Here is a 25316-nt window from a genome sequence, read left to right as displayed (position 1 = left end):
GGAAGGGTTGTGTTTCAACAGGACCTTATCAAGGACGCTTTTGTGGATTTTTATTCTAAATTATATGCTAAGGAGAAAATTAATGAAAAAGACATTGATATATATTTGGAAAATGCTAGCATCCCGGTTCTTACGCAAGTACAAAAAGAAGGGATTAATCAACTGATCACAGAAGAAGAAATTTTTACAGCAATTAAGGAATTGAAGGTGGATAAAGCACCAGGTACGGATGGCTTGACTGCGGCCTATTACAAAAATTTACAATTAGAAATGATAAAACCGTTAAAGGAACTGTTCCAGACAATCCAGAGGGGGGGAAAGGTGCCACCGTCTTGGAGAACAGCTTTTATCTCTTTGATTACTCAAGTTAAAAATTATAGATCGATATCGCTTTTAAACACAGATTACAAGATATTTGCTAAGGTTTTGGCTAATAGACTGATGAGGGTTCTGCAACAGGTGATTCATGGGGATCAAACAGGGTTTATTAGTGGTAGGCAAATGAAAAATAATGTGAGGCATATAGTTGATGTGTTAGAGTTTTTGGAAAGGAACAACCAGATTGCTGCGGTGCTAATTTTTTTAGATGCTGAAAAAGCTTTTGATCAATTGAATTGGAAATTTTTGCTGAAAGTTTTAGATAAAATGGATTTTGGGGAAAATTTTTTACAACCGATTAGGGCATTATATCAAAAACAAACTGCCCGAATTATAGTTAATAATAGCTTGACAGAAGTATGTAATATTGAGAAGGGCACAAGGCAAGGGTGTCCGTTATCGCCCTTGTTATTTGTGTTAACATTAGAGATATTATTGGTTAAAATTTGGAATTCGGAAAAAATTAAGGGGATTCAAATTGGAGATCAGGACTACAGATTGAGAGCATTCGCAGACGATCTGGTTGTTACAGTGACCCAGCCAGAGAACTCTGTTGTGGACCTGATGGAGATAATAACACAATATGGGAAGGTTTCTGGATTTAAGGTTAATGTACAAAAAACAAAAATTTTGGCCAAAAATATGACAACACCGCAAAAGGCCCTTTTAGAAGGATTAACTGGATTTGAGATTGTTAAAAGGGTTAAATATTTGGGGGTGATTTTGTCGCCCTCTAATACAAAGCTATATAAAAATAATTATGAAAAACTATGGGGGAAAATTCAAAAAGAATTGGAGAGTTGGGAAAAATTGAAATTGTCCTTGTTGGGACGGATTGCAGCAGTAAAAATGAATGTCCTGCCTAAATTTTTATTTTTATTTCAAATGATACCGATTCTTAAGAAAGATTCTAATCTGGAGGAATGGCAGCGAGGTATCAATAAATTTGTGTGGGCAGGGAAAAAACCACGAGTTAAACTTAAGATTATGCAGGATACTCGTGAGAGAGGTGGCCTTAAATTGCCTAATTTTAAATTATATTATGAAGCTGCTGCATTAGTAGGAATAAGTGACTGGATTAATTTGACGCAAGGGAGGTTATTAAATCTTGAGGGCCACGATTTGTTGTTTGGCTGGCATGCATATTTGTTGTATGATAAGAAGGTAGACAACGTGTTTAGGGTGCATATTTTAAGACAGGCATTGCTGAGAGTTTGGAAGAAGTATAGACATAAGTTAAGTTGCAAGATACCATTGTGGGCAATTCCAAAACACGCAATAGAAAATATACATGCTGGCTTCAAACATGACCTGACTACGTACAAGGAGATTCTCAGTTTGGAAAGAAACGTTTGGTGTTTGAAATCATATAGCCTCTTGCGAGAAGAGAAGGTTGTTCAAAATTGGTTTCAATATACTCAGTTACGGGCCAGGTGGAAAGAAGACCAGAAAAATGGATTTACAATGACTGATGAGAATTTGATAAAGCAAATTAGGAATCAGGGACCAGCACATATCAAACGGATATATCTTGCATTGATAGAGATTGACTCAGAAACAGAGCTTGTTAAGGATTGTATGATAAAATGGGTCCAAAATATCCAGGAAGTTATCACAATGGATACGTGGGAAAAGATTTGGGTGAGGAACGTAAAATTTACTCAAGCTCAAAATCTAAGAGAGAACTTTTATAAAATGTTTTATAGATGGCATTTAGATCCTAAAAAGCTTGCAAGTATGTATCCGAATTATCAGCCTAAATGTTGGAGGTGTGGTGATGAAGATGCAACATATTTTCATATATGGTGGACATGTAAGAAGGTTAAGGCTTTTTGGATAAAAGTCTGGTGGAATATGCAGAAGATTTTTAAACAGAGGATAAAGTTTTGTCCGCAACTTTTTTTGTTGGGAATAATTGCAGACGCTACAGTTGTGGACATTAAGTTGATGCTGAACTTAATTACGGCGGCAAGACTTTTGATAGGCCAATATTGGAAGAAAGAGGAACTGCCGACTATAGAGGAGTGGACTTTAAAGGTTTCCGACCTGGCAGAGATGGCGAAGATTTCGGCCTATTTGAAAGATCATTCGCAAGAACGCTATATTATGGAATGGAGAAAATGGATTGATTTTATCCAGAACAAGTATAGGGTTAAGAAGTTTTATGTAGCATTTGAATAAGTCTTCTTTCGTTTTTTTTTTCTCTTTTCTTATCTTAGTTTCTTTTTATATATATTTAATATTATTAAGGTTTGTCTTATCCTATATAAGCTAGAGAGTGATGGATTTTAGAGTTTATAATTGTTAGTATATGATTGTTTATGATTGCTTTTTATATATATACCTTGTATTTAGCTCTGGGAAGTCGGGGGGGAGGGGGGGACGGGGGGAGGTAGGGAGGGGGGAGGAGGGAGGGGGAAGGGGGGATTCTTAAAGGTAAATTGTATTTTAAAACTTTTCAATAAAAAAAAATCTGAGTTTGTATAATTAAGCCAGCACCTTGTTCCTTTGTGTTGCTTCTTATTTTGTCACAAACTGAAAGGATGCTTTTGTGTATTGATTTCAACATGGAAAGGATTTTTTCCTGATCTTCATCCATATTCTCTTGCTAGTATGTTATGTTGAAGACTTTAGAATCAAACATTAAAAATAATTTTTGTCTTTTGTAGCTGGGTATGGGACATCTATTTCACATTTTATAGGTGGTCTTTATAGTAGAAATTGTTTGTCAAGTAAGAGTTTATAATCCAGGGTGTTTCATCATCTCGTGTAATGCCATATGCTTCTCATGTAGGGAAAAAGGAAAGCAATTCCCCAAGTATAGCTCTGAAAGTCAGTAAAAGTTTACATTCATAGTTCAAGCAGGCCAGATAAGCCACCCAGAAATCCCTTCTTTGCAGCTGGGTTTTTCGAAAGTGGTAACTGTCAAGGTCAAACAGATTTTATCTGAAGTCTGGGCTTCAAGCCAAGTCTCTTTTAGGCAATAACAAATTGTAATACCATAATTCGCCACAAGATGTCACCAACACTGTTTTAAGCTTTTTAAATCCAAAACTTATATGGTGGTTTTTCAAATCTTATTTTTTTTAAAAATAAAAAGTCTCCAATAAGAAAAAGGAACACTTTAGTCTCCAAGTTTCAAAAGAATATACATCCAATTAGATTAAAATTATTGATAAAGTTGCTCTGTTTCCTCGGTAGTTAGTCGCCGCTTTTCTTAGAGGGTGGGGTAAAAAAATCCCTTCTCTCTCCCCACAGGGGAAAAAATGCTTTGGGCAGCTTTTACAGGAAAGAAAACTCAGAATCTTGAAGAGAGAGTCAGGTTTCACCCAGTTTCACCCGCATTGCTTGAAAGTTGCTTGCTGGTACCATATTGGTATGGCCGGTCATTCCCCTGCTGGTTTGGAGGGCTTCCCTAGATCAAATGGAAGGGCTGCCACCCTCCCACAATCAAACAGGGGTCCCGTCCTTGCTCATCACCTCTACGGGGCAACTTTCAACCCTTCCCAGCATCCCCCAGTGGAACAAATTCAGACACAAAAGACGGTGCCCATCTTCCTGTGTCCACGGCGCCATGATGCCAAGCCGGAAGTCATCTTGGCATTAGATTTAACTGGATCAGAAATTATGCAGGTGAAGTAGCCTGATCTTTCACACTTCTAACATATAATGGGTTGTGGTAACGCACCCCCAAATAGTTTTTACTAGCCCCCCCACCAAATTACAAGAATAAGATGTCAGAACCCATTCTTTTCCTGGGGGAGGATCTATTTCAATTCTCTCCATTTCTTTCTGCGGGTTGTACCATTCCCCTGAGAGGGAGGGGGGAAGGCTCTGTGGTATGTTTTCTGCTTTGCTACAATGTATACTTTCCGCTATTTGTTCATACTTACTCTTTGAACTATCCCTTGTTGTCAACCAGGGGTGAGAAAGTAATGTCCCTCCGGCCATCTGGCTTATATCTTGCTGCAGAAGGGAAAGTGCGAAGACCCAACATCTTCACAATCATGGGAGCAGACCCCGTTATCAGCTCTGTTCCCACAGCAGACTTAACCCCTAGGGATTGGCTCATTTAAACCAACCGGATAAACTATTGGGGTGGGGTTTGCTTAGGACTCTTTTAACCTATTGATCTGAGCGGGAAACCCTCAGATCCTGCCTTCTATGCCTGCTATCAGCTTCTCTTAATAAAAGTTCCTTTTGGAATGAAACTGTTCCAAGAGTCCTGCTTTCTTGGGATGAGGTTTTGAAGTGAGCCCTGACAGCTCAGGAAAAGAAATACAGAAACGATGTTTCACTCATGAAGCCCCTGGCTATTGCAAAAAGCAGAAACATTGAATCAGACCTGTTGATTCACCAAGAGAGCTCAATGGAGGTAATAGACTAAAAGATAAGGGGGTAAAATTAATTACATTTATTTGACAGGATTAAAACCCAAGGAAGTCAGTATTTTAGACCCATTGATAGCCTTTGCAAAACAGGCTAAACAAATCTAATAAAAGCACACAAAGCAAGCCTCCAAATTACGAAATGTTATAAAACTATAAAAATCCTTGTATTCATGAAATCAATTTGTCAGCTGTCCCAGAATTGCATGCTGTTGCTGGTTCTCATCATCGATAAATGGGAACCTTCTTTCAGAAGCAGCCTCCATTTTATTCCCAGTTTGGAACTGGACCTGATTTTTTTTTCAACAGGGTCAACGATGAAGAAAACTGATGCAAAATCAATACAGGGAAAATAGTGCTAAGGGAAAATGTGTTGGGTACTGTGTGAATGAAGTCAAGGTCAGTTCCTGCTGGAAAACATTATTATTATTTCGTAATTCAGTCCACAGAGAAAAAAGAGAAAGTTATGGAGAAAAAGCACACTCAGGTGTAAAATCTGTAGGGAAAAGAGTCCCTAAAGGTGAGGAACAATGATAACTGGCCTGGGGCCAGAGTACATGATTTGAAGAACCTGCTGGCCTAAGGGGAAATCACTGCTTTGAGGTAGTCTTAGTTAAACTCTCTATATTAATTATTTGCTCTGTGTTATGGATTTGCTTACTTTAGATATGCAACCTTTAAAAAAACAAAAGACAATGTATTGATACAGTATGGAAAGAAAATATGGTTTGCAAAGATATAAAAACAGTGATATGATGTTAGTATAAACTGTATCTAGAGTTCTTTTTCTGTGTTGCCTCCAAATTCTTTTTCCCCCTTTTTTATGCACTTTGTGTAACATTGCTCAATTCAAAGAGTATAGTGTGATGAATATAAATATATGCAAAAAGACTCATTGTCCTTTTAATTGTGAGTGTCCTGTTCTCAGCTGCTGGAGCATGAATTGGCTTGACAATATTAGACATATAAGAAAGGCTGAGAAAAATAATGAAAATCAAGGAAAGTCTAGGCAAGGATTTGCTGGAAATAAAATGCACAGAGATGTCGTTCAAGCCAAAAGAAACACATATGAATGATAAAATCAGTTTTACCATTTGAGAGAAATTCTTCAGAAGGCTAGATGTCCCTTAGAGGATCTAAATTGGTTAAGATTAAGAATAAAAGACAGTTCTGAAATATGAATACAGATTCCATCCAAACAATTTTATAGTCTTAACTATCTCTCTAAAAAGGGACACGGTGGCTCAATGGGTTAGGACGCTGAGCTTGTCGATCAGATGGTCGGCAGTTTGGTGGGTCAAATCCCGAGTGCCGCATTACAGAGTGAGCGCCTGTTACTCGTCCCAGCTTCTGCCAACCTAGCAGTTCGAAAGCACATAAAAATGCAAGTAGAAAAATAGGGAACACTACGGTGGGAAGGTAACAGCGTTCCGTGCGCCTTTGGCGTCTAGTCATGCCAGCCACATGACCACGGAGACATCCTCGGACAAACGCTGGCTCTTTGGCTTTGAAACGGAGATGAGCACCGGCCTCTAGAGTTGGAAATGACTAGCACACATGTGCGGGGGAACCTTTACTTTACCTATCTCTCTAAAAAGTGACAAGAACTAAATAATTGTCCAGAGATCTTTTGCAACATTGTGGAAAGCTTTGATGATCGGAGCAGGATCTATACTGGAGCCTCTTCTGTGGGGGCATCTCCACTTTTGTGGGGTTTTGTTAAAAACACAGTTGCTACTCAGTAGGCAAAATAGCACAATACAAATATTGGTAATATTTTAATCACCTAAAACATTACAATTTCCTACTGCAGCCGTTTTAGTTGTTTTAAACAAAAATAAGTAAATCACTGTCTTTATATCACAATCATATAATTTATAATATTGCCCCCCAAACCACCCTATTTTCTTCCTAGTTACAAAAAATATAGCTGTTATGAAACAATAACATTAATTTGAAAATAATGAATTTTATTACATTTACAATCCTCCCATTATCATGATAATATACCTTCCATCACTATGAGATAGATTAGGCTGAAATTTGACAATATCAAATGAATTTTGTGAGGATTTCAATGTTACTACTTTAGCATGCTAGGAAAGTTGCCTTTTCTAGTTGTAAATACTAGTAGACAATGAAAAAAGCAATGAAATGTAGCAAGATTTGTTCAAGTCTGAAATATTTGAGTGTGTTGGAGCAATACGTCAACTAACAATAGCTAACCAGATAGTTGACCATAACAGTAACAATAATAGAGTTGGAAGGATCTTTGAGGTCTTCTAGTCCAACCACCTGCTCAGGCAGGAAACCCTATATCATTTCAGACAAATCGTTGTCCAATCTCTTCTTAAAGATGTCCAGTGTTGGAGCATTCACAACTTCTGGAGGCAGGTAATTCCACTGGTTAATTGTTCTAACTATCAGGAAATTTCTCCTTAGTTCTAATTTGCTTCTCTCTTTGATTAGTTTCCATCCATTGCTTCTTGTCCTGCCTTCAGGTGCTTTGGAAAATAGCTTGACTCCCTCTTCTTTGTGGCAACCCCTGAGCTATTGGAACACTGCTATCATGTCACCCCTAATCCTTCTGTTTATTAAACTAGACATACCCAATTCCAGCAAACGTTCTTTATATGTTTAGCTTCCAGTCCCCTAATCATCTTTGTTGCTCTTCTCTATACGCTTTCTAGAGTCTCAACATCTTTTTTACATCGTGGTGACCAAAACTGGGTGCAGTATTCCAAGTGTGGCCTTAACAAGGCACTGTAAACTGGTATTAACACTTAACATAATTTTGATTCTATTCCTCTGTTAATGCAGCCTAGCACTGTGTTGGCTTTTTTGGCAGATATAGCACATTGCTGGCTCATATTTAAGTGATTGCCTACTAGGACTCCTAGATCCCTCTCACAGTTACTACTACTGAGCGAGTTACCACCTATACTGTACCTGTGCATTTGGTTTTTCTTGCCTAAATGTAGAACCTTACTTTTTTCACCATTATATTTCATTTTGTTAGATAATGCCCAATGTTCAGGTCTGTCAAGATCCTTCTGTATCTTAAGTCTATCTTCTGGACTGTTGGCTATTCCTGCCATCTCGGTGTCATCTGCAAATTTGATGAATTCTCCGTCTATCCCCTCATTCAAATGATCAATGAAGTTGTTGAAGAGCACTGGGCCCAGAACAGTGCCCTGGGGCCCTGACCAAACTGTACTTTTGAGATAATATTGATTTTTAGAGCATTTTGATAACTAGCCATGTTAATTATAATAAAGGGAATGCTCATTTAAAATATAAAGCATGTTTGACTCCTGAAAATGAACAGTATATGATCAGCACTTTTGAGTTTTCATGTATTTGCTACATGTGCAGAATGTGTCATTGATTGCAGCATACGATTTCCTAAAGTTGCCTTCTTTCATTTTGTTTTTGAAAACAAGATTCTAGCCATTATTTAAAAAGAAATTCCAGTATGTGAACAATTTTTGGTAAAGTCTCAAAAGCCACAAGGGTGGCCACAGAAACATTTTGAAAAGCTGGATGTTCTCTTTCAAAAATATAGAACACAGATGTTTTCTGTGTATTTTTTGTATTTTATTGTATTTTTTGCATTATGAAAAGCAAGCTGTGAAAGAACCAAGATTTATTAAGTCTTTACATCTGTATCTTGATACAAGAAAATAGAAACAATTTTTAAAGTCAGTGTTGAAATTATTGTATCTTGGAAAATCAGTCACAATTTCCAAAAAAGACTTTTTCGCATATGTACAGCATCTTTTTAGCAATAATGGTTTGCAATGTTATAAGTAGTCAGAAGTTCAACAACACGAGAAGAAAATAGGTCATTTGAGAACATCTTGGTCAGTAGATAAATGACAATGAGTTTTGGGAAGTTTTAATTGCTGTAGCTGGATGGTGAATGGAAGCTCCATGCAAAGTATCTTTTAAAACTACATGTTTCAAACATTAATTTATTGTCTGACTTTCTGTGAGCCCAAATCCTAATCAATAATATTAGTAGAACTGAACTGAGGTGCATGAATATCCCATTTGCATCTGCATTTTTCTTCATAGCATGCTCCAGATGAGTTCTGTGGATATAAAGAAAAAAATAATCTATTTATTCATATGAAAATGATGCTTATATGGCACATTCTAGGTAGATTGAATTTCAGCTTACACTCATGCTTTCTGGAATTATAGGTTTGGGTTATGGTGGCTGAGATTTATGGAAGATGAAATCCAACTCATTTGGCAGCACCGGTTTGAGTAAAGCCATAAGAGAAAATGCTATAATTAAAACAAATTTGTGTAGTGCTAGAAGAAATAATTAAATCGATGGATTTAATGTTGAAATAATTGTTTAAGAAAAAAATCATTGGGAACACAGAAGTTGTCAGGCCCAAAGGTGCTTTTTCAAAAGGCAACTGGATTTTCTTTGTTTTTCCTTGAAGATGTTTCGCTTCTCATCCAAGAAACTTCTTCAGTTCTGACCGAATGGTGGAGAAGAGACAGATTTATATTCTCTGCAGTCATCTGGTCATTAGCACTCTCTCTGAGAGTCACTGAGGCCATTTGGTGGCTTATCAGTGCCCTTAAGCACCTTTAGGACAATCATGACCTGGATGACTGAGAATCTCCATAGACAGAAATTGTCAGGGTGTTGAGATAAGTTTGTTTATGGATATAGGTGCATTTTCTTTTTATAAAAAATATATCTTGTCTAGTTTGTGATAAATCAGTAATTTGTTTTCCTATGGGATAATTTATATTATTATTTCAGTTCATGTAATATATTTCCATATATTGGGCACTCAAGACAATTAGCAATGGAAACAATGTAAAATATCATTTGCAGAGATAGGTAGCTATAGAAATTAGATAGATAGATAGATAGATAGATAGATAGAGAGAGAGAGAGAGAGAGAGAGAGAGAGAGACAGACAGACAGACAGACAGACAGACAGACAGACAGACAGACAGACAGATCCCATTTTAAAAGCTAATATTAATCTTTGAAACAGCTGATCCATGGAGAGTGTCATGTTGGTTGCAGGTAAGTTATGGATTTTTCAGATGCAGTGGGGAAAAACATACTGTAAAGCCAGTGGATTGCTTCTTTATTGTGGAAAAGCTCTTGGTTAATAGAGGTTGATGCTGTTGAATAGAAACCTGCAGAACTAAGAGTTTTGATAGCCAAGAGTCATTCACAGACCCTGACCAAGTCTCAGATCCTAGAATAATCCAACAACCCTGAAGCCTTTAGCTAAAGGAAGGGCAGAGGGAGTTGACACTCAATTAAAGAACAAATTCAAGCTTTGCAGTAACTGTAATGTATCAGGCTGACTACAGTACAAGAACTACAGGAGGCGCTGTTGCTGGACAGCTCCGGTAAGGAGCAGTATTGGCGGGAAAACCAAGTAAACCTATTGGCTGACAGCCAGGCGGGAAACCAAGGTTTGAATCTATTGGTTAGCGCCCACCTGGACCGGTATAAGAGGACCCAGGTAACCCCAGTTCCCCAGTCATTGTTATTCCAACCTGCCATCCAATAAAGATTCTGTTGCAGCCATCGCGTATGCGTCTCATTGCTCCGTGACCTAACAGTGGTGATGAAGGTGGGATCCTGCTTCAATCAACGCTGAGACAGCCGCAGCGGCAGCCGTGCTCACCGGTCACCCCAGCGAAGGCTAGAAGCAGGATCGGGACCCAGGAGCAGGATCGCGGACAGATCAGACGCTATGGCACAAATCGGGCAGATACTGGCATTCGATATCACAGACCTGGAGCGATGGGAGTCGCACATGGGTCAAGTCGAACTATTCATGAAGATCAATCGCATCAAGGACGATGACTTAAAGGTGGCAGCCCTACTCTGCACTAGTGGTTTGGCTGTTTACGACGTAGCAGTGGGGTTGTGTGCACCGACAGCTCCCGACGAAGTCGCCTACAGCGATCTCCTAGTGAAGTTGGACCAGCATTTCAGCCCGTGCATGTCGGAACTGGCATGGAGGTTCCAGTTCATGAAGCAAGACCAGTGGCCAGGCGAATCAGCCACTAACTTCATTGCAGGGGTCCGGCAAGAGGCCCGGTTGTGCAAATTTGGTAACCTGGATGAGAGGTTACGGGACAGGATCATCTTCGGTCTCCGGGACTGAAAACTGCGGCAGAAACTGTTTGCACGACCGAAGCTGATGCTACAGGAGTTCCAAGATGAAATTCTGGCCCGCAACATGGCTGAAGGACCAGAACAGACCGGAGCCCACACCAGCAGCCCCAGTGGAGACGTTCACCAGGCAAATGTGTTCGGGGAAAGCGGCGACACCAATGACCAGGCTGAAGTGGACATGATTCAGCCGAAGCAGGGCCAGCCACCGGCGCAGCGCGACAACCAGAGGGGCCAACGGTCAACGGCAACCAACCAGGAGCGGAAGTGCTCCGGATGCAGCTGCTGCGTCTCCAAGCAGAAATGCACCGGGTGTGGTGGCAACCACCCCCGGGCTACCTGCAAGTTCCGGACAGCCAAGTGCAGGGCTTGTGGCAAGACCGGCCACATTGCAGCTGTCTGCCAGAACCGTAACCATAACAGCTTGCATGACGTGGACACAGAAGACCATCAACCGACAGGTACCGGGGCCCAACAACAAATCACAGCAATTGACTGCTCTGAAGGCTGGCAGGCCGTCTGTAACACGGGGACCCGCTGACCATTAACCCAAAAAATCAGGCTGGTCATATGGCTACAAGGCGTCCCCTGTAAAATGGAGCTTGACTCCGGCTCAGAGGTCTCAGTGATCTCACACGAGACTTTTACTCAAATATGCAGCTGGAGCAAGCAGAGGGCCACCTTGAGGCCACCCAGTCTCACGCTAACCGACTTCCAACAAACACCGATCAAAATCAGGGGGGAGGCTACTCTTACAGTGCAGTACGGGGGGGGGGGTTCCAGGGGCAATTGGATGTCCTGGTGGTTGAGGGCCAGAGGACTAGCCTCGTAGGATTAAACTGGTTCAAGGCCCTAGGCATCGGCATTACCGGAATCAATAAGACCCAAGCCCACAACATCGAATCCGTCTGCAATGCATTTGCAGACGTATTTGATGAGATTCTAGGGAAATACACAGGGCCACCCATCGCCTTCAAATTAAACCCCAACGTTTCCACCATTAAAATCAAGCCCCGGAGGGTACCGTTTGCCCTGAAGCAAAAGATAGAGCGAGAGTTAGATAAACTGGTCACGCAGGGAGTCCTAAAACCGGTTGAGGGAGCCAAGTGGGAGACTCCTATAGTCACCCCACTCAAGGCAAACGGAGAGGTGCGGATCTGCGCTGATTATAAATGTACAATAAATCAAGCATTAAATCAGCATGCTTACCCGACAGTCAGCAGCATACTCGTGTCTCTGCAGGGCGGCGCCATCTTTGCCAAACTTGATCTCGCGCAAGCATATCAGCAGCTCCCAGTTGACAGGGAAACAGCCGATGCACAGACCATAGTCACCCACAAGGGGCCGTTCCGGGTAGACCGGTTGCAGTTTGGAGTTGGCGTAGCTCCAGGCATCTTTCAGGAGATCATGGAGCAAACACTCAAGGGCATCCCAGGAGTATGCCCTTACTTCGATGACATCCTAATTGCAGGGGACAATGAGGAGGTATTGGCTGAGCGTTTAAAGGCTGTTTTGGGAAGATTCAGGGCTGCAGGTCTCAAACTTAAAAGAGACAAACGCAGCATTGGGGTAACAAAAACTGAGTTCCTGGGGTTCAGGATAGATGCTCAGGGCATCCACCCTGCAGCATCTAAGGTGGGGGCAATTAAAGGAGCTCCCACCCCAAAAAATAAGGCAGAGCTACAAGCCTTCTTAGGTCTACTCAATTTCTACCATGTATTCTTACCCCACAAGGCATCTATAGCAGAACCCTTACACAGACTCCTGGATAAGAACACTGGACCTCTTAGCGAGTGATGCCACAATCACTCATTTCATAGAATCCAAGCCCATCTGCATTGCTTGTGATGCATCCCCTTATGGAGTGGGCGCTGTCCTAAGCCATTTAGAAGACAATGGGAAACAAGTTCCCATTGCCTACTACTCCAGAACATTGTCAGCGGTAGAGCGGAATTATGCCCAGATAGACAAAGAAGCCCTGGCGATGGTTGCTGGAGTGAAGAAGTTCCATGATTACTTGTATGGCAGAGAATTCACCATATTCACTGACCATAAGCCCCTACTAGGCCTCTTTACCACAGATAAACAGACCCCCCAGATTCTGTCACCCAGAATGCTCAGGTGGTCCATTTTCCTGTCGGCATACTCTTGCAAGCTGGTCCATAAACCAGGCAAGGAAATGGGCCACGCTGACGGGTTAAGCAGGTTACCCTTAGCCAGCACTGAACCCGATCCAGCTCCCGCATCTCAAATATTGGCATTGCAAGATCTCCCTGAGTGTCCTCTCAGTGCAAAGGACATTGCAGCAGCAACGCCAGCCGACAAAATACTGAGTAGGGTACAGACGTGGGTGAGCACAGGGTGGCAGGACAAGTCCCCAGGCCTGGAGTTCCAGGCATACTTCATCAGGCGACACGAATTGTCTGCCCACAAGGGTTGTTTGTTATGGGGGTGCCGGGTCATCATTCCGGAGATGAGGAACAGGGTCATACAATCACTTCACAAAGGGCACCCCGGGATTGTGAGAATGAAGGTAGAAGCTACCTGTGGTGGCCAGGTTTAGACAAGGCTATAGAGGAACAGGTAGCTGGGTGTTACACCTGTCAGAGGTCCCGGCCAGAACAACCCCATGCACCAGTCCACAAGTGGGAGGCCACACACACTCCCTGGTCCCAAGTCCTTATTGACTATGTGGGACCATTTCAGCAACAAACATTCTTAGTGGTAGTGGACAGCCACTCGAAGTGGTTGGAGGTGGTGCCAGTAAGTAGCATGACCACGGGGAGGACGATCCAAGTGCTCAAGGAACTCTTTGCCACACATGGCCTCCCTGACGTGTTAGTCTCTGATAACGGTCCACAATTTACTTCCACGGAATTCCAGGTGTTTACGAAGACCAACGGAATTAGACACGTCACGGCTGCCCCATTCCACCTGTCTAACGGAATGGCAGAGCGCATGGTGCGCACAACCAAAGACACTCTGAAACACATCATCCAAGGGGACTGGAAGCAAAGGTTAGAACAATTCTTACTCCATCAACACACCACACCCTGTACATCCACAGGAAAGAGCCCAGTGGAACTGCGTTGGGGCAGAAGACTCATAACAAAGCTAGACAGACTCCACCCTGACAGAGTGGCAGCTGACACAGACCAACCCAAACCCCCGAGACACCTCAACAACAGAGAACTGGTCTGGACAAGGAACTACGGCCCTGGGCATGCATGGGTGCTGGGAGAGGTGGTTGAAAGAACGGGGCCATTGTCGTTCATTGTAAGGGTGGAGGGGGGCTGTCAGTGGAGAAGACATGTAGACCAGGTCAGGAGGAGAGGTCCTGAGAATGTACCAGGCAGCACACATCGGGCAGGCCCAGCAATGCACTCCAACCACCCTGACCAACCCGACACAGAAGAGACCAGTGGGGACACTGACCTGTGGACAATAAGACCTACACAGACATGGCAACAACAGGGCCAGGGGGACCGGGCGCCAGAAACAACCATTGTCCCGGGTCTTCCCCAGACTCCTGGTCAAACCAGCAATGTGGACAACACCACACAGGACTCGGGGGGAACACTGAGGCGTTCAGGCCAGGAGCACAGGCCCCCGACCTACCTCACGGACTATGTGCGGATGTGAGGGAAGCAAGGGGTCAACAAACAAGGTGTAAATAGTTATGTTGGGGGGGAAAGGTTCAAGTGGATTGGCATTGTCTGTTCTTATGGGGGAAGGGGTGTAATGTATGGGGCTGACTACAGTACAAGAACTACAGGAGGTGCTGTTGCTGGACAGCTCCGGTAAGGAGTAGCATTGGCGGGAAAACCAAGTAAACCTATTGGCTGACAGCCAGGCGGGAAACCAAGGTTTGAATCTATTGGTTAGCGCCCACCTGGACAGGTATAAGAGGACCCAGGTAACCCCAGTTCCCCAGTCGTTGTTATTCCAACCTGCCATCCAATAAAGATTCTGTTGCAGCCATCGCCTACGGGTCTCATTGCTCCGTGACCTAACAGTAACAAACTCATTTCCCTTGACTAGCAACTTGCTATTCTTGGATTTCTGAATTCTTGAATTTCTGACTGCTTTGATCTCAGACCAACATATCTTGTATTTGCATCAACTTCTCTCATGCTTATGAACTCTTCTAGGTGATTCAGATCAGTTTACCTCATTGTGTCTCATCTATTACCTAACTTAGACATTTTGCCTGTGGCTCAACTTCCTCACTGCATTGTTTACAAGCTCACAGCTATGGACTATCTTGACCAGAATCAGGCTCATGGTCAAATAATGCATCTGGTTGCCAGAGGAAGGTTGGGACAGAAGTCAGCCTTGAACCCACTCCTGCTGCTTCCCATCCAAGAGGACAATAAAGGCCTTAGAAATTGACATGACAAAATGAAGCATCTTTGATCTTACCTTAGGAGACAGAGTCAAATGCTGAATTGGAATATGTACCAGGTACCCCCAAATCACTAAAAAGCAACAGATAAATAGCTATCATTGTATAATTCACATCTCTTAGGAAAATAGAGCCAAATGCCTCAAGGCACACTTTACAATTAGTGTTTTGAAAATCTCAGAATTAATTTAATATTTAATATTCCTAGTGCTTGAAATTGCTCAAAACCTCATCCTGTAATTTGCTTCTATTCTCAGTAGTGCAACATCTTTTGTACTGAGCTTCCAGTAACAACAATTTAGACCAAAATAAGAATGAGTCTTCTGACACCTTAAAAACTAACACATTCATATCATTTAACATTTGTGTAATCAAAATCCACCAAAAAGTTAGTAGTTTGACACAAAACAGTTCAAGTGCAGTTCTTACAAATCAGGTCATACATAGCATTGGCTGTTGGCCTAGCTTGTGAGTAGATGTTATGCTGTTTGCTTTAATTTGCACAATAACCTGATCAGCTAAAGCAGGGGTCCCCAACCCTGGGTTGTGGCCCACTACTGGGCTATCGGAGCAGTGGGTAAATTTGCAAAGCTTCGTTTGTGCATGCATAGGATTTAGGTTGTGTGCACAAAACCATTCCCCCTACCACTGAAGCCGTCACTGCTGCCGCCAGTCCACAGAACCAAAAAGGTTGGGGACACCTGTTACACATGAGACACCCACTCACACAGCAAGACAACTTATCCATCTCTCACCCATTTATTCCCACAGGTACCCCCAGTTGCTCCAGGATGTTTCCAAATCCCCTGTTTCTTTACTATGATGGTACATAAATTAAAAGCCAATTTGCAAAGCGTTGGGAGAAGCCTTTCAGTCCTAAGCAAATACAATAAACAGCAAGTTCTATTTGTCCTAAGGTACGTATTCCTATTTAGATTCATGCTATGAGTCTGGCTACCTTAAATTGTTCAATTCACAAATGAAATGTATACTTTTTGTATATACCGGTATTTGTTCATCTTTACATGTTTTTGGGGGGAAAAGTCCCACTCTATCCCCTATCTTTCATTTTATGGACATCGTATTTTACTTAGTATTTCATATACTTAACCATCAATCAGCACAGAGCTGGACGGGACCTTGGAGGTCTTCTACTCCAACTCGCTGCTCAAGCAGGAGACACTATACTGTTTAAGACAGGTGGCTATCCAGTCTTTTCTCAAAAACCTCTAGTGATGAAGCACCCACAAGTTCTGAAGGCAAGCCATTCCACCAATTAATTGTCCTGACTGTTAGGAAGTTTCTCCTTAATTCTAGGTTGCTTCTCCCCTTGATTAGTTTCCATCCGTTGTTTCTTGTTTTGCCTTTTGGTGCTTTGGAAAATAAGTTGATCCCCTCTTCTTTGTGGCAGCCCCTCAAATACTGGAATACTGCTATTGTGTCACTCCTAGACCTTCTTTTCTCTAGACTGGCCATATCCAATTCCTGTAATGGCTGTTCATATGCTTTTGTCTCCGGGCCCTTAATCATGTTGATTGCTCTTCTTTGCACTTTTTCCAAAGTCTCAACATCTTTTTTGTAATGTAGTGACCAAAACTGGATGCATATTCCAGGTGCCGTCTTACTAAGGATTTATAACGTAAAGGTTCCCCCGCACATGCGTGCTAGTCATTTCCAACTCTAGGGGCTGGTGCTCATCTCCATTTCAAAGCCGAAGAGCCAGCGCTTGTCCGAGGATGTCTCCGTGGTCATGTGGCCGGCATGACTAGACGCCAAAGGCGCACGAAACGCTGTTACCTTCCCACTGTAGTGGTCCCTATTTTTCTACTTGCATTTTTTATGTGCTTTCGAACTGCTAGGTTGGCAGAAGCTGGGACGAGTAACAGGCGCTCACTCTGTTACGCGGCACTCGGGATTCGACCCGCCAAACTGCCAACCATCTGATCGACAAGCTCAGTGTCCTAACCCACTGAGCCACCGCGTCCCTCTAAGCATTTATAAAGCTAAACTAATACTTCACATGATTTTGATTCTATGCCTCTGTTTATTCAACCAAATATTGTATTAGCCTTTTTGGCTATTGCCACACACTGCTGGCTCATATTTAACTAGGACTCCACGGTCCCTCTCACACTGTTTTTGAGTCAGGTTTCACCTAGTCTGTACTTGTAACTTTGGTTTTTCCTGCCTAAGTGTAAAACCTTGCTTTTCGCCACATTAAATTTCATGTTGTTGGATAGGGCCCATTGTTCAAGTCTGTCAAGATTTTTTTGTCTTTTGGGGTGTTGGCTATTCCTGTCAGCTTAGTGTCATTTGCATATTTGATGGGTTCCCTTTCTATTGCCTCATCTAAGTCATTTATGAAGATACTGAAGAGTACTGGGCCTAAGACGGAACCTCCTGATACCCCATTTCTTACTTCCCACCATATAGATGCAGTACCATTAAGGACTACTCTTTGAGTACGGTTTGCTAGCCAGTTACAAATTCATCTGGTGGTGATGCCGTCTATCCCATATTTTTCTAGTTTACCAAGATGTAGGCCGTGGTCTACTTTGTTGAATGCCTTGTTGAAGTCTAAGTATACTATGTCCACAGAATTTTGCTAGTCTACTAATTTAACAAAGTATAATAAAATCTATAAAATCTTATGCAATGATAAATGAATTAGTTTTGAATCTTTGTGGAAATTTGCATTGTTTTGTACCTTAATGTAAGAAATTTAAGGTAATTTCATATTGCAGTCAGTACCTGGTATGACTTAACAGCTTCTTTCTCTCCTCTAATGGAGTCATAGTTCCCATTAGATGATGTAAAAAGACAAAAAGATAGATTAATCCAATTACAATATTACAGTATTACAATATTACAATTACCATTATTAATATAAGCATTAGTTAAAAATAGCAGCCATTCTGATGCAAGGATGTAAATATTTATATCACATATTCTCTTCTTCAAGTTCAGGGAACCTTTCTTTGTTATTTCTGTAATAAGTCTTATTATTCTCTGCTAGGTAACACAATAATTTTCCAGAAAGGAAATTTTACAGAACATTTGGTTAATCGTGTCAGTTACTCCTCTGCTAACTAGCCAAACTCTGTTAGGGAGGAAAAAGACAGACTTTTGGATTGACCCATATTAATAAACTGAACATGGTAGAGTCATCGTGGTTAATTTAAACTTAGCCATTCCCACTGATTGGAGGGTCAGTTAATAGCAATAGCACTTAGATTCCTATACCACTCCATTATGGTTTACAGCCCTCTCTAAGTGGTTTACAGAGTCAGCATATTGCCCCCAACAATTTGGGTCCTCATTTTACCGACCTTGGAAGGATGGAAGGCTGAGTCAACCTTGAGCCATTCAGGATCAAACTCCTGGCAATGGACAGTTAGTCTGTCATACTCCATTCTATCCACCATGGGCCACCATGACTCTCTAAGCAACATTATGCTGCTTGTTTACAGGAAACACAAATTCTGAAGAATTCTGGCTGACCATGCCATATGAATACATTGTTTTGGCTCACTAAAAGTGTTATTCTAATGTCAGTGTTGGATTTTTTTTTAGGTCAATACAAATGAACTTACAATTATGTGGTTTTGAACTACAGACTACAATTGAGCCCAAACTTTCTGTTGCTAAGCAAGACAGTAGTTAAGTGAGTTTTGCACTATTGTATAACCCCCAATTGGATAATGTAAATCTTCTTACCTCTTTTGCCAAGACGCTTAATTGCTAGAGCTATCAGACCCCCAGAGATCATAACAACAATAAGGGATGCTGTGATTCCACCAGTATAAAGCAAAAGTTGCTTTAGGTAAATGGCAGCATTTTCTGAAATTTAATATATTAGAAATGAAATAAGTCAACTAAAAAGTACATTCTTCTCTTGTAAGACTCCAATATTCTAATATTGGCTCTATAGCTCTACGGATCGCCATCTGTTTACCTCAGATCTAAATCCCCTGAGAATCTGAACAATGCTTCACGTACTTTGTATACTTGGAAGTAGCATTATGAGAAAATGCTCCAAGCTAAACTTTCTGAGAAAATGAAAGAAATTGAGGGTGGATGAGTGGGGAAGATATTTTTTTTAAAAAAACTTCACCTTATCTTTATGAGTCATTTTAGAGAAATAAATATTACAGCAAAATAATGCTATGGTTTTAAATATATTAATTAGCCAGTGCTTTCTAAGTTATTCCTAGTGATCACTATGTCAAAAGAAACATGTTAAGTTCTTATAAATTAAAAACTTCAGTTTTGAAATGTTGGCTACGTGCTTTATTATATTTCTAAGAAAGGAGATAATAACAGCAGCTGTAAAACATAGAGACTGTTGTGAAAGTAAATATAAATTACTTTTTCTCTGAAAATAATTAGAGTAAACCAGCAGAGGGCAGCACTAATACACACTTCTTTTGGCAAAAGTCCTACCCCACCCACTACACTACAGAATTGTTTTGCAACTATTTTTTGAAATTATTTTAGTAAGATTAAAAGAAAAATGTATATTGGACTACTGTACTGTGATCCTTAAAAAAAATAATAAGTGGGCACCAAAACAGAATAACTGAGGAAATGTCAGCAACCACCGACCCAATGTTGGCTTAATAGAGCAGATGATTCTCATGCAAATTGCAGTTTGCATAGAAAGAGATCCTGGTACCTTGACAAACGGGCATCTCAGCAGACCATCGGCCATCAGCCTGGCACTGCGTCCTACTCGTTCCATTGAGAATGAAGCCCTCCGTGCAGTAGAAGCGACATGCGGAGCTGTAGCTGAAGTGGCCCCAGGGATGGGAGCAGTTCTTTTTCATATTCTCCGTCTCTTTAAGGGGGGGACACTTTATGGCTGTGGGGCAGGCAGGAATTAAAATTAAGAAGAGTACATCACAGGATCTTTTAGAGCTGGAGAAAGGCTGATCAAATGATCACAGTGTGAAGAAAGGTCACAGTGTTGGTTGTGAGCTTACTGAAGGAGGGCTTTTGCAGATGGTCTTACTGCAAGGTGAAGATGAAAAAGGTTAGATGCTCCTTCACAATTAATATAGGAGGAGAACCATGTTGGTCTGTGGTGGCAAAAAAAAAATCAGAAGTCTGATAACACCTTTCTCATGCAGCTCATTTTATCAGATGCACAGAGTGGCTTAGACTGATGCAGGATTTAAACTGAGCGAAGCTTTTCTAAAATAGTCATTTTGAAGTCTGCTACTTTATGGAACCATTGAGTCAGAAAGCGCTGTGTTCACAGACATCAAAAAGTCTTAGACATTTTCAGAATGGGTTGTTAACATATTAGGTTTGTAATACAGTACAACTATGATATATTGCTTGTAATCTGTTTTACGCATTATCTGTCTTCCTTTCACCCACCCCAAACTTAGCCCAGTTTAAATCCTGCATCTGTCTGATCATTTTGTGCTTCCGCTGAAGTAAGTCTGAGCTCACAAAATCATATGGCTGTTAATAATATTTGTTCATTGGAAAAGGTGCTACCAGACTCCTGTTTTTTGCCTTCAGTTACACACATTATAAATAACCATGTGGCATGAAACCAAGAAGGAGCGGAAAAGTCTCCCTTAAGTCACAGGAAATGGAATAGGAAACCATCTTAATATATTTTGTTCATGTACGTTCATTTATTAAACAGTTTCTCCAATAGAAGAGAAGCTAAGCGTTGAACTGTGGAATTGTTTGTTCTCTCTGAGCTTAGCTGTTTGCTTGCAGATATTTCCCTCCTGCATTTCAAGCAGTATATAGCACTCTGTCTGGTAAGTTCTCTGACCTTCACAAAACGGTGCAAATCCAGTCCACTCTCCTGTGGCCGTACAGTTAAGCCCTTTGGATCCAATTTTTTTAAAACCCATGTCACAGGAGAAGACGCAGCTGGAGTTATATGTGAAGTTTCCATAAGACTGAGAACATTTGAGCTGTCCATTCTTTGGAGCCTGCAATTCAGGGCACTTGAGAGCTGGCGAAAAACAAATTGAAACCTTTAGGGGAAAGATCTACAAATGTTGCGGAAAGAGGCAAGAGGAAGAAAATATTAAGCAATTAATAACAGAAAGAGCAAATGAAGGAGAAGGCCTTTAGTGACTGATGGGCTAATGCACATTAAATTCACAGACTAGAAACATCTGGGAATATTAGATGCTAGGCCAAAAAAATAACACTAAGCTTGCTTGTGAAACTTGCTTATTTATTTTAAGATTTTTAAATTATTTGCATCATTTCTGCAGAAAGTTCACATTCTACCTATCATTTATTATTTAATTTGATTGTGGGAGAGCACTGCTTCTTTGTTGCTAAATGCTTAAGCCTCAATTATATCTGTAGCTCATTCACTAGGATTGTTTCTTTATGGGAGACAGGGAAAACAGGGGAAAAACGAACAATCAATGAAAAATAAATGTGGTGTTCTGCATAGAGCATTTGCATATGTACTTTGGTGTATTACTTTATATTATTATATTCTGATTTTTTTAATACAAGTTTTATTGATTTTAATATTTACATATACATGTATTTGTGAAACAATATGGTGGTTGGGTAATTAAAATAAGAAATAACCATTTGTAAATAGTTCAGGTTACATCAACAGAGATATTCTCTCTAATTCCCTTAGTGATTAAATAATCAAAATAAGCAAGTTAGTATATTTCTGGTTATAACCAAGTCAATCAACAGAATTCAAAATATATTTTCACTAATACATATCAATATCCTGTTTTTAAATTTTATCTAATTGCAATAAAATATTTTAGCATAGCCTATTATATATATATATATAAAGGTAAAGGTAAAGGTTTCAATGCACATGCGTGCTAGTCGTTTCCGACTCTAGGGGCCAGTGCTCATCTCCGTTTCAAAGCCGAAGAGCCAGCGCTTGTCCGAGGATGTCTCTGTGGTCATGTGGCTGACATGACTAGACGCCAAAGGCACACAGAATGCTATTACCTTCCCACTGTAGTGGTCCCTATTTTTCTACTTGCATTTTTACATGCTTTTGAACTGCTAGGTTGGCAGAAGCTGGGACGAGTAACAGGCGCTCACATAATTGAATTCTCAATAGAGTGTATTTGAAGGCTTTTAGTGTCTTCACTCTTGGTGTTGCTTTCTTCAGGTGCTGTTACTTTTTGGCTTGTAAGTTTTGTAGTTGCTATTAAAGTATGGACTTTTAAGGTTTTCTGTAGGTTGCTTTTGTTGTTCTTTGAAATCTCCTGTTTTAGTGTTAGTTTCCACTTCTTCTATTTGGTTTTGGGTTATCTTTTCCTCATTTAAGGTCAGAGTTTGATTTGGTGGCTTTAAATTGTCAGATTTTTCTTGCAGCTTAGCTTTAATTTCCTCTGTCATGTCCAGTATCAGTTTATAATCAAGTGGCAGGATGTATTCCTCCATTTCATTGTTGTTTACAGTTAAATCTTCCATGGAGGCTGTTTTAATAATAGTCAAAAATTTTCCACCTCCTAAAGAGTTGTATTCAGTGCCAGGTGTTCCCACACTTATCTTCAAGGACAGCTCTGTTACTCAGCGAGCTTTCTCAACAGAAAAAGGAAATTTACTTGCTGTACCAGGTTTCGCCACAAGATGTCATCAATAACATATAACATGCAATGTAAGGGGTTTTTTTTCTTTTTCTTTTTCCAAATTAATATAGAACTTTTGTAGAATTAGTCCAATTTTTTTTAAATTCACAATTTAAAGAAAGAGTAGGATGGTGAGTCCCCAGCAACAATTAGAAGCTTTTTAGTAAGTACAACTGAAATTGCTTAAATTCTTTGCTGCATTAATTGGATTTCTTTTGTAACTTTGAGGCTTTAAGCTTTGTTCCCAAAGTAGGTATTCGCCGTTTTCTCAAAAATAGGGAAGGAGATTTTCAGGAAAGTCCCACAGGAAGATGATTAAGGGAATAGGAAAGGTAAAAGCTCACCCAGGTCCTCCAGATTGCTTCATAGTGCTAGGTAGTATTTTTGGCTTTTGGCAGGGAGTGGCTTAGTGATAGGCCATCTTTATGGCTGGTCTCTTCTTCGGGCCAAAGGAGATGATCCCGGATTCCATCAGAGGGCTTCCGCCCTTCCGCGATCGCAGGGAAGTCCTCCTCTTGGTAATTGCCCCTCCAGGGCCATTTTTGACCCTTTTCAGGGTCCTCTAAACAAGAAAGAAACGGACGGTAGGAGACAGACTGTCCCTGCACGTCCGGAAGTGTCGCGCGTGCGAACCGGAAGCCCATATTCTGATTTTTATTATGTCAGGCATCCAGATTCACTGGGAGGTGGGTGGTTTCTAAATCCAATAAAAAAATTTAAAAATGTTGTGTGTTCTTTTAATAAACTAAACATACAGAAAGCGTTTCTGTTGCTAAGGTGTGGAAAGGTATCAAATTTGTTGTCTCTGCTGCTTGTTTGTAATTATAAACCAAGAAGGCTGTTCAAACAGGCAGTGCGCTGTAAGAGTAAATTATGTTATGTAGCTTTATATCTGTCAAAGACTACAAAAATAAGACCAAAGGCATTATAGGATACATAGAAATCGGGAAAATTGACTTACTGAAAATTAAACACTTCTTTCATTTTTTTGCAAATTTCAACAAATTATATTTTTTCATCTTCTGAAGCTCCTATGACTTTACCACCTCTAAAAATAAGGCTACATTCAATTTGGAGATGAACCACCATTATAGAGATGGAGAATTTCTAGCCCTCAACCCACATTATTTCCTAAAACCTACCTTCACAGATGGGTGTATCTCCAGTCCAATTTCCCTGATCTGTGCAGTTCAACTTCTCGGATCCAACTAATTCAAACCCAGAGTTGCAGGAGAAGATGCAGCTGGAGTAATATGCAAAATGTCCATAAGGATTAGAGCAATTTTCTTTGCCATTCTCTGGGTTTTTCAGTGGCGGGCATTGGATAGCTAAAACAGGTACAAGCACAAATTTTAAAAGTATGTCATCATCTTGGATGAATCAAATATGTTCCCACAGGTAATCAACTAGTTCCATACTGTAAAAAGGCAGTTATGCTACTTTCTGCTCCTGTCTTTCATCAACAATAAGGGATTTCAGAATTACACTTTTATAGAGTCAGTGTTCTTTTGAAGATACAGCATTGCAGACTTACTGTATTTTAACTATTTCTATTAATTTGTAAGTTGATTAGAAGGAAGCAGGCAAATTTAGACTAATTATTAAAGTTTTATCACCTCTTCTGAAAGTAAGCCCCTTGCAGTGCTTGAAGGCTTACAAAGCTACGTAATGCTTCCCAGTCTGGTGGTAAACTATCATCTTTTTTGTCGTTCATTAAATGAATTGTTTCATCTCTCACCTGGATAAATAGCAATGTATTCAGTCACTAGCCAACACTAATTGTTAAAGCTACTAAGACAGACTATAAGAAGTGGAATGTTGTTGAAATGGGATCTCCTTTCCACCCAAAGCATTTATTGAAAATGAGAAAGAATATTGGCAGATAAACTCCATGGACTTCATTGTCTACACCAGGGTAGGCAACCTTGGCTCTTTTATGACTCATTGACTTCAACTCCCAGAATTCCTGAGCCAGCCATGCTGAGAGGAAAGAGAGAGGTTTCCAAGCTGAGCCATGCTGGCTCAGGAATTCTGGGAGTTGAAGTCCACAAGTCATAAAAGAGCCAAGGTTGCCTACCCCTGGTCTACACATTAATGCTTCTAGCATGGAAATAGAACAAGAATAGAAGAGCAAATATGATTTAGTAGACATAATGAAGACAGGCTAGGCTGACTACTCTGGTTGAAATAAACATTGAAGTGTATTATTTATTGAAAGGGACTGGTACCAAGTCTTTAAAGGTTTTAATTGATTAAAACCAATAATTCAGTTATACTTCAAACTGAATCAGTAATAACATCAAGGCCTGTAGTATCAATGTTAAATGCTCCCAGCATTTGGAGACTATTAACAAATGGGCTGCTGCATTCAGGATCAGATA

At 40.7% G+C, this 25316-nt stretch overlaps 1 protein-coding gene across 5 annotated transcripts in view; it reads right to left on the bottom strand.

Annotated features, from left to right (window-relative positions):
• Positions 1-8395: 8395 nt before the first annotated feature.
• Positions 8396-25316, bottom strand: part of LOC308665057 (P-selectin-like) — a 41192-nt gene continuing 24271 nt past the window's right edge. For all 5 annotated transcript variants that reach the window (XM_081322677.1, XM_081322675.1, XM_081322676.1 and 2 more), the window contains 7 exons: positions 24078-24263; positions 21135-21320; positions 20016-20201; positions 19058-19180; positions 18092-18122; positions 15358-15413; positions 8396-8860 (listed from right to left, as the gene is read on the bottom strand). In XM_081322677.1, the coding sequence (XP_081178803.1) occupies positions 15359-15413; positions 18092-18122; positions 19058-19180; positions 20016-20201; positions 21135-21320; positions 24078-24263 (767 nt within the window). In that variant the 3' untranslated portion in view covers positions 8396-8860; position 15358. The remainder of the gene's footprint in view (positions 8861-15357; positions 15414-18091; positions 18123-19057; positions 19181-20015; positions 20202-21134; positions 21321-24077; positions 24264-25316) is intronic.

The sequence above is a fragment of the Vipera berus genome (genome assembly GCF_964194415.1).
Source record: "Vipera berus genome assembly, chromosome: 3".
Taxonomy (NCBI): Eukaryota; Metazoa; Chordata; class Lepidosauria; order Squamata; family Viperidae; genus Vipera; species Vipera berus.
Note: the sequence above shows the minus strand (reverse complement) of the source record. Positions and strands in the feature narration are given on the sequence as shown.